Source organism: Micropterus dolomieu, linkage group LG12, assembly GCF_021292245.1.
Source record: "Micropterus dolomieu isolate WLL.071019.BEF.003 ecotype Adirondacks linkage group LG12, ASM2129224v1, whole genome shotgun sequence".
Classification (NCBI taxonomy): domain Eukaryota; kingdom Metazoa; phylum Chordata; class Actinopteri; order Centrarchiformes; family Centrarchidae; genus Micropterus; species Micropterus dolomieu.
Genome location: NC_060161.1, coordinates 7,578,877 through 7,594,168, shown reverse-complemented (window position 1 = coordinate 7,594,168; position 15,292 = coordinate 7,578,877). Strand labels below are relative to the sequence as shown.

Here is a 15,292-nt window from a genome sequence, read left to right as displayed (position 1 = left end):
AAGAAGGGAGGGGGCAGGACTGCATTAACTGTACATCAGGAAGATTATTGATAAGATTAAAGGAAGAAAAATAATTCGTCCTAATAAGGAATCCAGACAGTTAAACTCACCACTTGGTTTTATCCTTTAGTCTTGGAGGCTGGAAGTTGCTCTTGGACATCAACATCAGTGCTCTGAAACATTATTTTAAATGTCACCGGGCTGGAAATGTTCTAATTGTTTACATGCAGCGACTGTCCAGGAATAAAATACAAAGCAGGCAGCGAAGATGTTACATAGCACACGTCTCTTCTGTTTATCTCTCTGCTATGACACCATGCAGAGTCAAATCTGTCAGTTTCCAGCTGAGTGAGCTGGAGTCCCTGTTGTCTGTGCTGACTCACCTCATTGGGTGGAGGTCAAACATGGGAGGTTGGAGCTCACCCAGCTCGATGGCAGTGATGCCAACAGCCCAGATATCACACAGGTGGTTGTATCCACCCTTCTTCTCCACGGCAGCCACTTCTGGAGCCATCCTGGACAGATGAACCGAAGCAGAGCATCAGAAAGGACATGTTGACAGTATGCACTGGCCTTTTATTGATGCGTTGGTATCAAGTAGTAGCAGTCATCGGGGTCTATGTCTGATGTGACATAGTTTGGTTACATGTTTATTTACTAATATTAGTTGAACTTAGTTTTAAAAAAGGCTCAGTAATCAGCTGTTCACTGTAGTTTTTATCAAACGTAACTCAAACAGGAGTAAAGAGTGCATTTGTTGCGGACTACTATCAGCAGCGGATTAATCCACATGTGGTGCTCTATTCAGTATTTCAGGCAGCAGAACTGTGTATGTGGATATGAGTCTGGATAAACTTTTATATCAGTAATAATAATCCTATATATATATATATATACTATCCTATATATGTGTGTGTGTGTTCATCATAATAAAGGAACATGTCACCCAGGGCAACACAGTGTGGCTTGCTAATGTGTTTTAATAGTTTCTGTACAACAGAGCTCTCTGGCTCAGAGGAAGAAGAAATATCAGGCTTTGGATTCACAGTCAGTACTTGTAGTACATACATTCACTGTTGGTTTTAGTATTTTCCTTAGATTGTTGAGAATAAGAAAAACATTGAATATTACCACAAGTTACATCAGTTAACAACAGGAAGTCGTTGACGGATTTCTTCAGGATTTATTGGCGGAATTCCTCAAGGCAGCATCCTAGGGCCACTTTATCTATATATACAGGTGCATCTCCAAACATTTGAACATCATGGAAAAGTTCAGACTGAGAGATTAAATGTTCAGGAAAGTGTTTTGAGTAAATTAGATGAATAGAAGACTTCTCAGGTCGACATTTCTGTATTATAAATTATTTTTATAAAATTCTAATCCATTTTGCCTATGATCTATAAGTCGTAATCATCAAGTTTTTATGGAAGAAAATGAACATTTCAATGATATTCAAAATTTTTTAGATACACCTGTACACAATATGATATACACTAGTATTATTGGGTGGTAATAAAGCTATTTCTGGCTCTGGAGGGACTAAGGTCATTTTATCTTGGTCGGAAATTACAAATTGTAAACAAAATGCCCAACTTATAAACTGTGGGCAAGAAGTATTCACTTAATCAAGGCTGAGCACTCTTGATGCACATTCTTACAAAACATTGTGGGGAGCTGTTGGCTTGCTCTGAAGCTCAAAGTACAATGTAGGGGGCCTTAGGGACAAGAGACTGAGCTTTAGCTGATTGAAGGTGAACACCACACAACCACCCCAGAATGTTCCTAAATACAGTTCAGGTCAAAATCAGAGTTGCAGTTACTACTGGGATTTACTGTGTTCCACACCACATGACATGAGTGTCGCATATGGCAAAAAATACTATGACTTTGCGTTCATCTTACCAGTAGGGAGTTCCTATAAAAGACTTCCTTTTGGCTACGGAGGCACTGATCTCTGCCGCCACTCCAAAATCAGCTAGACACAGAAGAGACAGACGGGGTTAAACTGGAGCTGGTGGTAGCTGGGAGGTATAGATGGCCTGTTTAAGCAGACTTGATGCGTGTGAACAGTTAAACAGAAGTTAAAAGGTGTTGCAGTGTGTGTCCAATACAGATCACCACTGACCCAGTTTCACATCTCCTCGCTCTGTCAAAAGGATGTTGGCTCCCTGCAGAGAGAACACGCATGAAGCTTGTGTTTACATGACAGCCTGATCTCAGTTACAAGGTAACAACTTGACAAAGCTTTAAAAAACTGCTTTACCTTTATGTCTCTATGCATTTTGCCCGTTTCATGCAGGTGATACAGACCCTGAAAAAGCACAGAAATATCAGCCAAACTTTGCGCAGATTATTTTGTGTGTACATTTTCTATTATTGCTTATGTATGGTTATCAAACATTATACAGGTGAAAAGCATGGTGGGATTTCGTGTTAGGGGGCCCTGGAGCAAAAATGCTACTGCATAATAATAACTATGCTGGAATATTACTTGTCTCCAGCTGTGTGTCACTATATTGTTATACTGACACACTTTATATTGCAATATAATAACTTAATGGAAAATGTAACCAGACCATGTCAGTTTCCAGCAAATTCAATACCTGACAAACCAAAGTGCATTATCACATTAATGCAAACCTTCAAAAAACAACAATGCCAGAAATCATTGCCTGCTCGTTAATTTACAACACAGCCTGCAGTGACCCAATACAGCCACCGGCATCAAAGGAAGAACTAGCTCGGAGTAAAGGTTATGGTAAAATCTCTGACAGCTGACAAATGCATCGTCTCATGGTAGAAATGGCCAAACCCTAGGACCTGCTTTAGCTGATATTGCGTTTGTGATATCAGTGGTTCAGATTCCGCAACAAATCTGCAATTAATCAAGTTAGTGTAACCACACAGTCCCCTGGGGTCTCTGGGTAAAAAGAAAAAAAAGCTGCTTGTTAACCCAGTATTGCTGACAGGCAGTCATCCTGGGGTCGGCATAAAAATACCTAAGTAACAATCTGAATGCAGGGATTTTACTATATTATTTTTACAGTGTGGTATTGCTACTTTTACTTAAAGTAAAAGATCTGAGTACTTCATCGACTATTGAGCTCCAGACCTAGTTGTAGTGTAACGGTGGCATGATGACAACAATGTAAGCAACTTGTACCTAGTTTAAATGATGATTTACCTTCCAGCATACAAACATAACCAGATTTATTCTAAACTGCTTTTCTTACATTGATCCACTTTTATCCTGGATAAGTATCTTATATTTATTCATTTATTTTCGCATGTAGTTATAGTATTATTTAGGTGCCAATTTAAAACAGTGCTCAGTTATCATTCATTTTACAGTGTTATATTAAATGCTTATATTTTTTATATTTTTTTAATAAACCACAATTTCATTGAAAAAGAATTCAACAGATTTTAAATTAGAATCTGGTTTTAACATTTTTAACAAATTTTAACTCAAAAGCCCTAATCTTAGTTTGAATGATGTACACTGGCAAAAAAAACAAACAGCAAAATTCTGGATGAAAGGGCAAAGTGAAACAGACAGAACAATCACACAGAATTTCCAAGAGAGGCAAAAGAAAAGTAAAAACCAAAAGGAACACAAGAACGCTCGTATATCAAGTCAGACTGCAAAGGATTGCAGGATGGATCCAAAGGCAGTGAACTGTTAAGCTCGGCAATCACTCATCCAACCGTTTATTTAGATAAGGTGCAAATGTGACCAAAATGACTGAGAAAGTGCAGAGGAGAAATATTTGTGCTCCATTTGCCGTAGTTAAGTTAACATAACAAACCCAGAAAATACCTTTTTGTATGAATTGTTCTCTGGGATTTCGTCCTTTTTAATCCAGTGTTACATTTTTTTGCTGACTACAGACCTGATTTTCCGATAAAAACTTGGAGTGAGCAGAAGGTCACTCACTACCAAAATACAGACAGCCTGGCATGTTCTGCTGTGGACTGCATGCAGCAGCAACAGTATATTTAGTGGTCTGCTGAAGTTAAATACTATTTAGCTCGTCTGTGGCTGGGGAAAACACATGACTCATTCTGTCAGCAGAGTATCTTTGAAGACTGCACAAAGCAACAGCATCAAGCTTACCCAAAAAGTCTTACCTGGAGGGTTTCTCTGCACACGTATGCTATCTGTTTCTCCTTTAATGGGCCCGTCACTGTGAAGAACAGTTTGATTAATAGCTGGCGGGTACGTCTCTAAAAATAGAGTCAGCTAGGCTAAACAGGTCCTGGGCATGCTGGCAGAATTGGAAGAATTTTTCCAATTTGAAAGTGTTCACATGTTATAGGATAGTTACCATGGTTGGCCTTGTAGTTACACAATAAAAAAACCTAAAGTAGCTTTTTTCTTTTTTAATCTTTGGCAGCACCTGGCCAGATTACTGAGCACTAATCAATATGAGTCTATACTATGGCTTCTATCACCTGCAAGGTGCAACTTTGACTAAGACATGGGGAGCACATCCTTATAACAGATACCTCTCTTCCCATTTTGCAGCTATTTGATAACAAGAAGTTTTCCTGTTCTTCCCACTGTGCCAACATGGCATGAATGCCACATCATCTCTGTACTGGACACACATGTGAAATTGATCTATTTCACCCTAACCCTTGCTCTGGGTAAGAAACAAATCATTTCTGTTGTTTTTTTTAAATGGTAATGTAGCACTTTTAAAAAAACATTTTGCCCCCTTCCTGATTTCTTAGATTTATGAATACTTGTCACACTGAAATGTTTCAGATCATCAAACATTTTTTTGATATTAGAAAAACATAATCTGAGTAGATACAAAATGCAGTGTTTAAAAGACCAAAGACTGTAATCAAGAGTTTGCAATAACTGGCAATGAGTCTTTTACAGCGCTGTGGAGGAATTTTGGCCCACTCTTCTTTGCAGAATTGTTTTATTTCAGCCACACTGGAGGGTTTTCGAGCATGAACGGCGTGCTTAAGATCAAGTCCGGACTTTGACTAGGCCATTCCAAAACCTTCATCATGTGTGTCTTTGAGCCATTCAAAGGTGGACTTGCTGGTGTGTTTCAGATCATTGTCCTGATGCAGAACCCAAGTCCCCAAGTGTGGGAAGGTTCACCGCTATACCAAGTTTTCTCCATTCGCGGATAATGGCTCTCACGGTGGTTCACAGGAGCCCCAAAGAAATGGCTTTGTTATTTCTGTAGATCATGGGATGATGTGTTGCTTTTTAAGATCTACTTCAATTTGATTTCAGTGTGACAAATATGCAGAAAACTAAGAAATCAGGAAGGGGGCAAATACTTTTCCCCAGCACTATAGTTGCAGATAATACTAATATTGGCACTGAAAGTGAATATAATTCAAGACCTATATTCAGAATTTTTAACATATATTTGCATTTATACCGTGGTAAATATCCTGAAGTGACCCTCCACCGCAGTACTCCATGCAGATCCACAGCTTGGTGTTCCTGGAAAGAGACACACATCTTGGTGTTTGACATGTGCTGTGCTTATTCTCCAGGAGTGAGCGAGAGAGAGAGAGAGAGAGAGAGAGAGAGAGAGAGAGAGAGAGAGAGAGAGAGAGACAGAGAGAGAGAGAGAGAGAGAGTTTTGAAGGGTTTGCTAAAGACAACATTGAAGTATTCAGTATCAAAAGGAAATACACACAAGTAGACACTGGAACCCTAACCCTAATATTCTGAAGCTAATGCATTAACGCTCACAAATACAGTATCATGCTTGAGCTGCTGTGCCAACAATGAAACGAAGCACTACAAAGAGTGGGAGAGGAGTCCAGCTAAAAGTCAAATTCCACATATTTCAGTCCACCAACAATCCCAGGAATTCCCAACATCTGAAGTGGACAGGCTGAAAACACACGGCACCTGTGGTAGCTGCCGAAGTAGGCCACGATGTTTTTGTGCTTGCACTCCTTCATCATCGTAATCTCCTGCTGGATGGACGTTATGTCATCACCTGGACAGACAGACAGTTTAGTGAGTGATTTCAGTCTCAGTCTTGGGTTAGTACATTCCTGTTAGTGTTCCTTCAACTGGAAGAAAAATTCTAGACTAGTGAACCTTAGGGTTAGACCAGTGGGAGTACTGCCAGATCATTCACATCACATCAGGTCAGGTGGTGTATCTATTCATGTATTTCTTTATGTTTATTAGTCATAAGAGTCTGGTGACGCACTGCTGCTAATCAGCATTGAGTTAAAAAAACTCTAAGCTCTCTAAAGCATTTAGTGTATGTTTCTGCCCAGTGTCGTCTATCAGTGAGAGCTAACTCAGATGGAGTAGAAACTAAAGTAAAGACGGCCCAGTTGTAGTGGAATATTATATGAAAGCTAGGGCTGGGCAATAAAACATTAATGATAGTTATTCCTCAATAACAATATAACAAATGTTCAATAAATGTTTAATTCTTTTGAATCACAAACAAATTAGCACTTAATTGTTATAGTGAGATGTTTATTTTGTTGAGGAAAAGCGATTTTACTTAATTTTACTCGTGCATATAGGTTAAAATAAGCTTTTATCATAATAGTTTTGAATGTTCTAACCCAGATTTTTTAAGCGATTCACTGTTTGGCAGTGCTTGTGTGTGTTTACAATCAAGTTTAAAATTAACCATCTGGTTTCTTCAACTTTAACCGGAAAGAAATAATGATTTGACACTTATCCTGATATTAATCGATACTGAATGATGTGAAATATTTGCCCATATCGCCCAGCTCTACTGAAAGCCTGTAGTTCATTTGAACCAGTGCAGAGTACACCAGTATGGTAAAGTACAAACAGAGTAAAATTCTCTGTTTTCCCACAAATCTTTTTTATTTATTAATGTATTTTTTGATGAGGACTGTGGATTTTGTCCCCATCACTTACACTGAATGAGTGGGTCTCTTTGCAATTTGGACAGAAGGAATGATTACAGCGACCAGTCACCCCTTTTAAGTATGTTACATGTACATATGTACATGTCAGTACTGTGTTATTGTAGACTTGAAAAAATGTGCCTATAAATGAAACTGAAGTGAACATATCCTTTAATTTAATAAAGGAGACTTAATAGACTTAATAGACTAAAATAACAGTCTGACAATTTGTAAAATAAATGAAAATAAACGCTGTGTAATATCAATACCCTTACAGGCTAACTGCATGTCACACTGTGCAAAATGGGTCTAATAAATGATAATCAAATTGAATAAAATAAAATATAATAAATTATTGTTTGCAGTCTGTGTGACATTGTACAATATCAAATTTAAGGTGTGTCAGATTGTGTGATGAATGTCTGGTGTATTGTAGGGATTTAGTAGTAACAAAGTAGAAACTGGAAAAAACACTTTAAATTGACACCCCAAGATTTCCACATGATTTATTCATAGACGTGTATGGCATAGTGTATTGAGGCCTTAAGATGATATCACATATAGGCTACATATAGCTTAGCACAGAGACTGGAAACAAGAGGAAACTGCTAACTTTGTCCTGTCCAGGGACAAAGTAATGAAAATGAAACTGATCTTCTCTTCTGGCTGACTGACTAGTTCCTCAACTATCAGATGGTTCATTCACAATTAAATTCAATATATTTTTTTTTTATTCAACCTATAACTGCTGTTTTGCAAATAAGCAGCTATGAACATGGGGTCAAGTTTTAACTGTTAACGTACCAGGGTCTAGCTTGACGATCTTGATAGCTGCCAATTCAGACGTCCTGATGTTGCGAGCCTGAAAGGGATAGAAAATATGATAATAAATCAATAAAACCATATCCAATATACTCTGCTTTTTTAGTATCTCACAGGGGGCTAGAAAAACACTACAGCAGTGAATTATGTTGTACATGTACACACACACACACACACACACACACACACACATACCATGCCTTGTATTACCTGCAAGGTGAAACCTGGACTAAGACATACCTTCTTATAACTGATAGAAAAGCAAAGCTTGAGCCAAAACCTTTTCATATTTGACACATTTAATTAATCTATTATTTAAATCATCAACATTAGTTGACCATGTATACACAGAGGTATTGTCAGCAAACAAAATTAAATTGGCTTTATTTAAAACAAGTGGCATATCATTTATAAATACAGAGAAAAAGAAGAGGTCCTGTGCAATTTCCCCTTACCATCCTTTCTTCAGAAAAAATCTACTATTTAAGAATTCTACCAGTCAGGAACATTTTTGAAGGGCAGAAAAATGTAAAAAGTGGCAAGTTTCATTAAGAGTATCTTGGGGCTAAGTATATCAGGCAGCTCAGTTGGCAGGGTGCGTGCCCCATGTACGAAGGCTGAGTCCTTCTTGCACAGGCCCGGGATCGAGTCCAGTCAATGAAATCAAATGCAGTACTGAAATCAAGCAGGACAGCACCAACCATTCTGTTCCTGACTTTATCTCCACCACTGATCATCATCTGCGTTAAAGCTCTACTAGTAGAATGTTGCTTTCTATAGGCATTTCAGAATTCTGAGTTAAGTTTCTTCACTACAAAAACCTGAAACCTGATCAAATACCACTCTCTCCATTCATTTACATAGTACAGGAAGAACTAACACTGATAAATGTTTTCTTTTGGTTTTTGGGTGTCCCCCCCACAGCCTTCCAGGCATGGTCACGGCCACAGCCATTTACTGAGTCTCCTGTGCTCCCCTGTCTGTCTGTGTTCTGGGCGTGGCAGTCCCCTTCCTGGATCCCTGCTGAACCTGCCCACCTGCTGTCCATCAGCTCATCAGCCTGGCAGTATTTCAGATTGTTCTTTCTAATGGTCTCTAGTTTTTGTAATTTAATTCTTCACGTTGATTACTAGCTAATTGTCTTTCCCCTGTGCCTCAGGATCAGCCGTCATCTCATGCCTACTAATCCCCAAGTTAGCTCCAGCATGCCCATGCCACTCACCCTCATCCGTCCGCCCAGTCTGACCCTTCTCTGCCATCCACCATCACTCTTCTGTTCCTGCAAGCCAACTTCTTCTAGCCTCTCAACCTCCATTTCCCTGTTTGCCTACAATCATCTTCCTGAACTCCCCTTTCCCTTGGGTCTGTGTCCTGGCCTGGGCATGGGTGCACCCTTGTAACACATCCTCTATTAAACTTTAATTAAAAAAATGGGGGGAATGCTGTTGCGGTAGTAAAAGTTGTGAGGGAATGGCGTTCCTGCTCAGATTTTGAAAATGTATCCAATGTTTTTTTTATAGGGGGAAATCAAGTATTGCTGTTTTATATGTTTCTAAAGCGTGTTCATGAAATTGATATAATTTATTGTGCTTAAACACACCACAAAGTGAACCAGGTGAAGTGAAGATAACTCTAAGATTACTGAGTTGACGACTACTACGCTGTTACTGTATGTAAGCTTTTCAAGTAAAAGGCCAATACTTAATCAATACAATCAATACTTGATCAGTATGGCTGAGATTTGAAAAAGTCTGAAATGGTCTAATTAGTATGAATGTGATTTAAAACTTGCTACTTGTATCTACTTGTTCAGCTTTTGTTGAACAAGTAGATACATCTTAATAAAATACTTGAAATAGTTTGATAATTTCCAAGACCTGTGTGTGCATATGTGTCAAACTGACTTGAAGTAGCTGTGTGGCACTACCGAGTGAAAGGTGTGTGTGTGTGTGTGTGTGTGTGTGTGTGTGTGTGTGTGTGTGTGTGTGTGTGTGTGTGTGTGTGTGTGTGTGTGTGCATACGTGCATGTACATGTATGCATGTATCTAGGTCCATCCCTATTTCTCTGTTAAGATACTCTATGGTGCTTTTATTTTGAAAAAAACAGCCTCATCCTGAGTTTCCTGTTAAGGTACAGTTATTGTCTGGGTCTTTTAATTTGAAGAAATTAGGTCCATCCCTGGTTGTCAGTCAAGATACAGTTGCTTTATGGGGCTTTTATTGTGAAAAGATAGCCTCATTCTGAGTTTCCAGTTAAGATAAAGTTACTGCCTGGGGCTTTTATTTTGAAAGACTATGGCAAACAGTGATCGTTGGGGGCTTTTATTTTGAGAGGCCTTGCCCCTCCTTAATTTCCTATAATGATAAGGTTACAATATTGGAAATTACACTGTGTGTGTGTGTGTGTGTGTGTGTGTGTGTGTGTGTGTGTGTGTGTGTGTGTGTGTGTGTGTACACATGCCTGCTGGGACATACATTTGTACATGTATGTGTTTCTCTTATGCTGTATGGTTTAAAGGTGATTGAGATGATTTGAGAGCTGGGATTACCTACTGTAAGTGAATACACTTCAGAGTAACAAAGAATGAATTAAGTTTAATAGTTGAACATGAAAATGGCTTGAAAATGTGTGAGAAAGTCTTTCTGTGTGTTTGTGTTTCAGTCAAACTGCACTAATTACATCATCGCAATCAGCTGTGTGCCACACCTGCAATCAAAGGTTGCCATGGCGCTGTCTGTGAGTCGTGTGCTGTGTCTTAATTTGGGTACTTCCTTGAGTATACTAACATGCAGTACACTGCGTACAGTATGCACTTACTTGCTTAGTGCTTTAATTTTGACAGGGTAGTGTTGTCTCAAATCAAACACTGCTGTTGTGCACTCATCGGAAATGAAAGCAAGTATTGTAACCACAACTGTACACTGTAAACAGTGTAACGTCTGATATAATAATAATAAAAAACAAATAAAGTAACAACAATCCCCTTTTCATAATATTTCTGTTGTTTATTTATTTATTTAAGTTTCGCAAGACAAGACTGTTCTGCACATAACGAGCCAGATGTCCCTTGATTTGATTTAAATTGCTCTAAATGTAATGACAGAATAATAGCGGTACAAACATTAAAACTATCTCACAGCTGTGGTTTCCTCTGCCGTTGTTGCTGGAGTCAGCTGCTGCGTTGGCTGCAGAGGTCTGTGTTACCGTACGACCAGAGGGCTCTGTGAGCATGACTGGCAGGCTGGCAATATTTGACATCTACACAGTAGATTTCTCGCCTCAAAACTTCTCAGAAGTGGATTTAGTGATGAACTACTGTATGAAACTTGTAAAACACGCTCACTTGTTGGCCTCTCACTCTGCTGCTTTCTGCTTCTCCCATGTGGTTGGCCTCGCTCTCTTCCCCTACGTAACTAAAATGGTGGTCATTGAGGGGGAGAAGTGTCCAGCGTTCCGCACACAACCTTTTGGCCGTCTGGCTGTCTGTGCGACAGACATGACACATGATATGTGATGTGCACAGAGAACACGCTCTTACATGACATTTTCCAAACATAGTTTAGAAAGACAGCGACCTCTTATTGGAGTTCTGCCACCTGTCTGCTCCATCAAGATAACAAAACCTTGGCATACACCCAACTGCTCAGTTTGCCATCTTGACGATGAGGAAATTAGTTTAGTGTGCTGTCTCACCTTGGCTTTAACCTTCCAGAACACAGGCAAATAGTATTGGCACACAGAGCTCTTTCCTTTCCCAGACAATTCCCAGGTGAGTCAAAGTCTGATAGACAGATAGCGGTATCACTTTCTACAGACTCAATCTTTGACTTTGTTATAAAAACTAGTTTATTGAATGGGTGAAGGGGTCAGGGGGTCACCAAACACCAAACCGAAATGGCCACAATGATGAGTCAAATGTTTCAATACATTTATTAAATGTTCATATTCATACTTCATACAATAGTGGGTGGTAATGCCAGAGTTGCACACTAATTAGCAGCTACCAAGCTATTAACAAGACAATAACTATGAACCCAGATGAATATTAACTGCACAATGTAATGTTATGAGGAAAATTAGACATTTAAATATTACATTAAGTAGAGCCTAAGCATTACCTTTTAGATACATTCAGTAAAGACAGCGTTTTTAATACTTAAGTAGAAAACATAACTGAAAGTCAAACTAGTCCAGCAGCAATCAAAATCTTATCCCACACTTAGGATAAACCTATGACCCTATGAATAGTACATCAGAGGTGATGGTGGATGTTATTTAAAGGTGCTTTCCAATACCCATACTCACATACTATTTAGTATGCCAGAAAAATATTTAGCATGTCACATAGTATGCCAAAGGCAGTATGCGGAAAATACCTGGGTTTTCCACTGCCTCTGGTTTTATTTTGCAGTATGCAAGCCAGCAGGCTTTTTTGGCTATTCTGACCCAAAGTAGTATGACCCCATTGTATGCATACTGCATGGAACAGTACATACTTTGTGAGGGCAGGTGCAGTGATAAAAGTACATATGTTTTCAACTTCCTCAGTCTTCCTGGGAACATCAGTCATCCCCATTCAGAGACTGCACTGACGTCAGATGGACTGCTTTTGACTCTGGGCATCCACAACAAAAGAGGCAGCGACCAATGGGATACGCAGGTTGCCTCAACACAACCTGTGGCTTGGCTGCATTCACTTCCTGTTTTCTTTCCTGTTCTACTACAGGGCTTCCTGTGACTACAGTGATGGTAACATCTCCGAGGTGGGTTTTATATAGCCAAGCCGGAAATAACATTGTAAGCCACTTAGGGTTACATAATGGTCTTTGCCATAACTATAATTTCTTCATAATAAGACTACACCATTTCCTATTGAATACATAATTCTATAAATCATGGGGCATGAATGGCCTCTGAAAAAAACATGGTGTAGAAATGAACAAGGCAACTGAAAACTGGTTGTTGAGGCAAGAGAACAGGTTATGGTGGTTAATGTTAGCTAAAGTTAGGAAACTTTAGATGGATATTTCTGAATAACTGACATTACTGAGTCAGTTCACCGACTTAATGGCTCTTCTCTACTAGTGCTAATGTTATTGCACTGTTATGTGATGTGCGACTGTATATATTGAAAGCTGTAGAAAGCTGGTGATGGAGCAGTGGATAAGACGCATGCCTTTGGTGTTAGAGACCCGAGTTCAACTCCCCACTGTGACCCATCCACCATTGTGTCCCTGAGCAAGACACTTAACCCCTAGTTGCTCCAGAGGCGTGTGACCTCTGACATACATAGCAATTGTAAGTCGCTTTGGAGAAAAGCGTCAGCTAAATAAATGAATGAATATGGAATGTTATTCATGTGCCATGCTATGTTATGGCAGAGATGACTGTGTGCTGCCACACACTATAGACTCTTGAATGCCTAAGACAAATTTCTCCCAAGGGAGACAATAATTGCTAATCGTATCCTTTCCTATCCTTGGTATTTATTGTTATCCTGCAAATGTTACATAGTCATAAGTGTTTGTGAGCTGTACACACAAGGTTATAAAGTTAGAGAAACATTAAGCAACAAAGTGCAAATCTCCATGTCAAAGCTGTGTCTGAGAAGCACCCTGAGCTTCTTTCTGAGCCATTTCTCTGGATACTTTGACTGTGTCGTGGCAATCATGAGATCAGAAAACTATTCTCACTACTTGAAAGTACAATAATAAACAGCACCACTGATTTCCCAGAAATCAAACATGCAACCTCATCAAGTAAATTAAATGTATTAGGACACCTGAAACCTAGTTCTGGTCAACAGTTTAACCACCATTCGAAATCACTGCACAAGGTACAGTATACTAAATTACAGGATATAACAATGATACTGCAAAACAGAGGCCACTTTAACACAGCATCTTTTTTAGCCATGCAGTGCAGACACTTGGCTGCTCACTTGCATTGAGACGTCCCTCTCTATTAGGGTTTCTAACACTGCTGACAATGCTTTTATTTGGGTTGACTAATCAACCATAACTTTACTGAATAAATACAGTATGTGATAACCTGCCACCTGGGCTGGATCATGTAGTATATTGCAACAAAAATTATACATTTTGTTGAACAGAAAGCATTGTTGTCAAGGTTATTCATTTTTTGAACGGCTATTTCCCTTTATGCATAGATTTGTCTACCACCTTAGAGAGTAAAAGCAAGCATGACTGGCACCAGCATTACAGTGAAATAAAATGAAAACCTACTGAAATGTTACAACGGAGTTCCCCAAAGTTTAAGCAAGGACAAACACACTATGCATCGCGTGAAATGTAGATGTTCTCTGTCCACACTGAATCCGTTAAATATGCACTTCTGTTACATCATGTAAACAAACCACCTATCAGCTGCGCGCTCGAGGTCAGACTGGAGACTTAACTGCTCAAGTAAAAGATTGGGTGAGTACTTGCTATCTTCTACGTTTATATTTTTTTAAACAGAAAACTCACATTTTACATTGTGATATTTAGTATTTCTTCACTTGAAATCACATACAATATAGCTAACAGTTAGTAAGTCCCTGGCGATCGCCAGCCAGCTGCCACCTTTACAGTTTTGTGTAGTTAAATGAAGAGGCAGTGTCGTATAGATAACTCCTCATTTTAACTTCATGAATCAGCAGTTCCTTGTCCATGATGCAGTGCTGTAAATGCAAGAGACAGGAATAAATAGAAACAGGGTGTCTAACAAAGGTTCAGCTCAAAATGGCGAGCCATGTCACTCGCAGCCAGTTAAGACATTCCAATAGAAAACAATGCAATTTAACAGATTTTGTCGCTGATGCTCATTTCACATCGCGTTCAGTAAGGACACAATGTAACATGATGACAGATCAATCCTGTTTTTCTTTCCCCCGACAAGTTGGAAACTACATGCTGTAATGACTACTTTACAAGTTGTGTGTTTGTGTGTGAGTGAGTGTGTGGGAGAAAGAAAGAAAGATGTTTATTTAGTTTTTTTATTCGACTAAAAAAGATCAGAGAGCTTGTGTAATGTAGCAAACTCGCTGCTCGCACACATCTCCCAGCAGAAACTACAGGGGGAGGCCTGAGCTATACAGGTGCTGGTCATATAATTAGAATATCATCAAAAAGTTGATTTATTTCAGTAATTCCATTCAAAAAGTGAAACTGTTTATTTCATTTAATTGTGATGATTAAAACTGACAACTAATGAAAATCCCAAATTCAGTATCTCCGAAAATTAGAATATTACTTAAGACCAATACAAAAAAAGGATTTTTAGAAATGTTGGCCAACTGAAAAGTATGAACATGAAAAGTATGAGCATGTACAGCACTCAATACTTAGCTGGGGCTCCTTTTGCCTGAATTACTGCAGCAATGCGGCGTGGCATGGAGTCCATCAGTCTGTGGCACTGCTCAGGTGTTATGAGAGCCCAGGTTGATCTGATAGTGGCCTTCAGCTCTTCTGCATTGTTGGGTCTGGCATATCGCATCTTCCTCTTCACAATACCCCATAGATTTTCTATAGGGTTAAGGTCAGGCCAGTTTGCTGGCCAATTAAGAACAGGGATACC

The 15,292-nt window shown here is 39.2% G+C and overlaps 1 protein-coding gene across 1 annotated transcript in view; it reads right to left on the bottom strand.

Annotated features, from left to right (window-relative positions):
* The window catches only part of map4k2 (mitogen-activated protein kinase kinase kinase kinase 2), a 44,393-nt gene that overhangs the window by 21,738 nt on the left and 7,363 nt on the right, over positions 1-15,292 (bottom strand). Inside the window, exons 2-10 of the mRNA XM_046064851.1 lie at positions 7,696-7,753; positions 5,897-5,987; positions 5,415-5,479; positions 4,135-4,190; positions 2,267-2,314; positions 2,129-2,171; positions 1,906-1,978; positions 384-515; positions 111-173 (exon numbers count right to left, since the gene is read on the bottom strand). Coding sequence (XP_045920807.1) covers positions 111-173; positions 384-515; positions 1,906-1,978; positions 2,129-2,171; positions 2,267-2,314; positions 4,135-4,190; positions 5,415-5,479; positions 5,897-5,987; positions 7,696-7,753 — 629 coding nt within the window. The remainder of the gene's footprint in view (positions 1-110; positions 174-383; positions 516-1,905; positions 1,979-2,128; positions 2,172-2,266; positions 2,315-4,134; positions 4,191-5,414; positions 5,480-5,896; positions 5,988-7,695; positions 7,754-15,292) is intronic.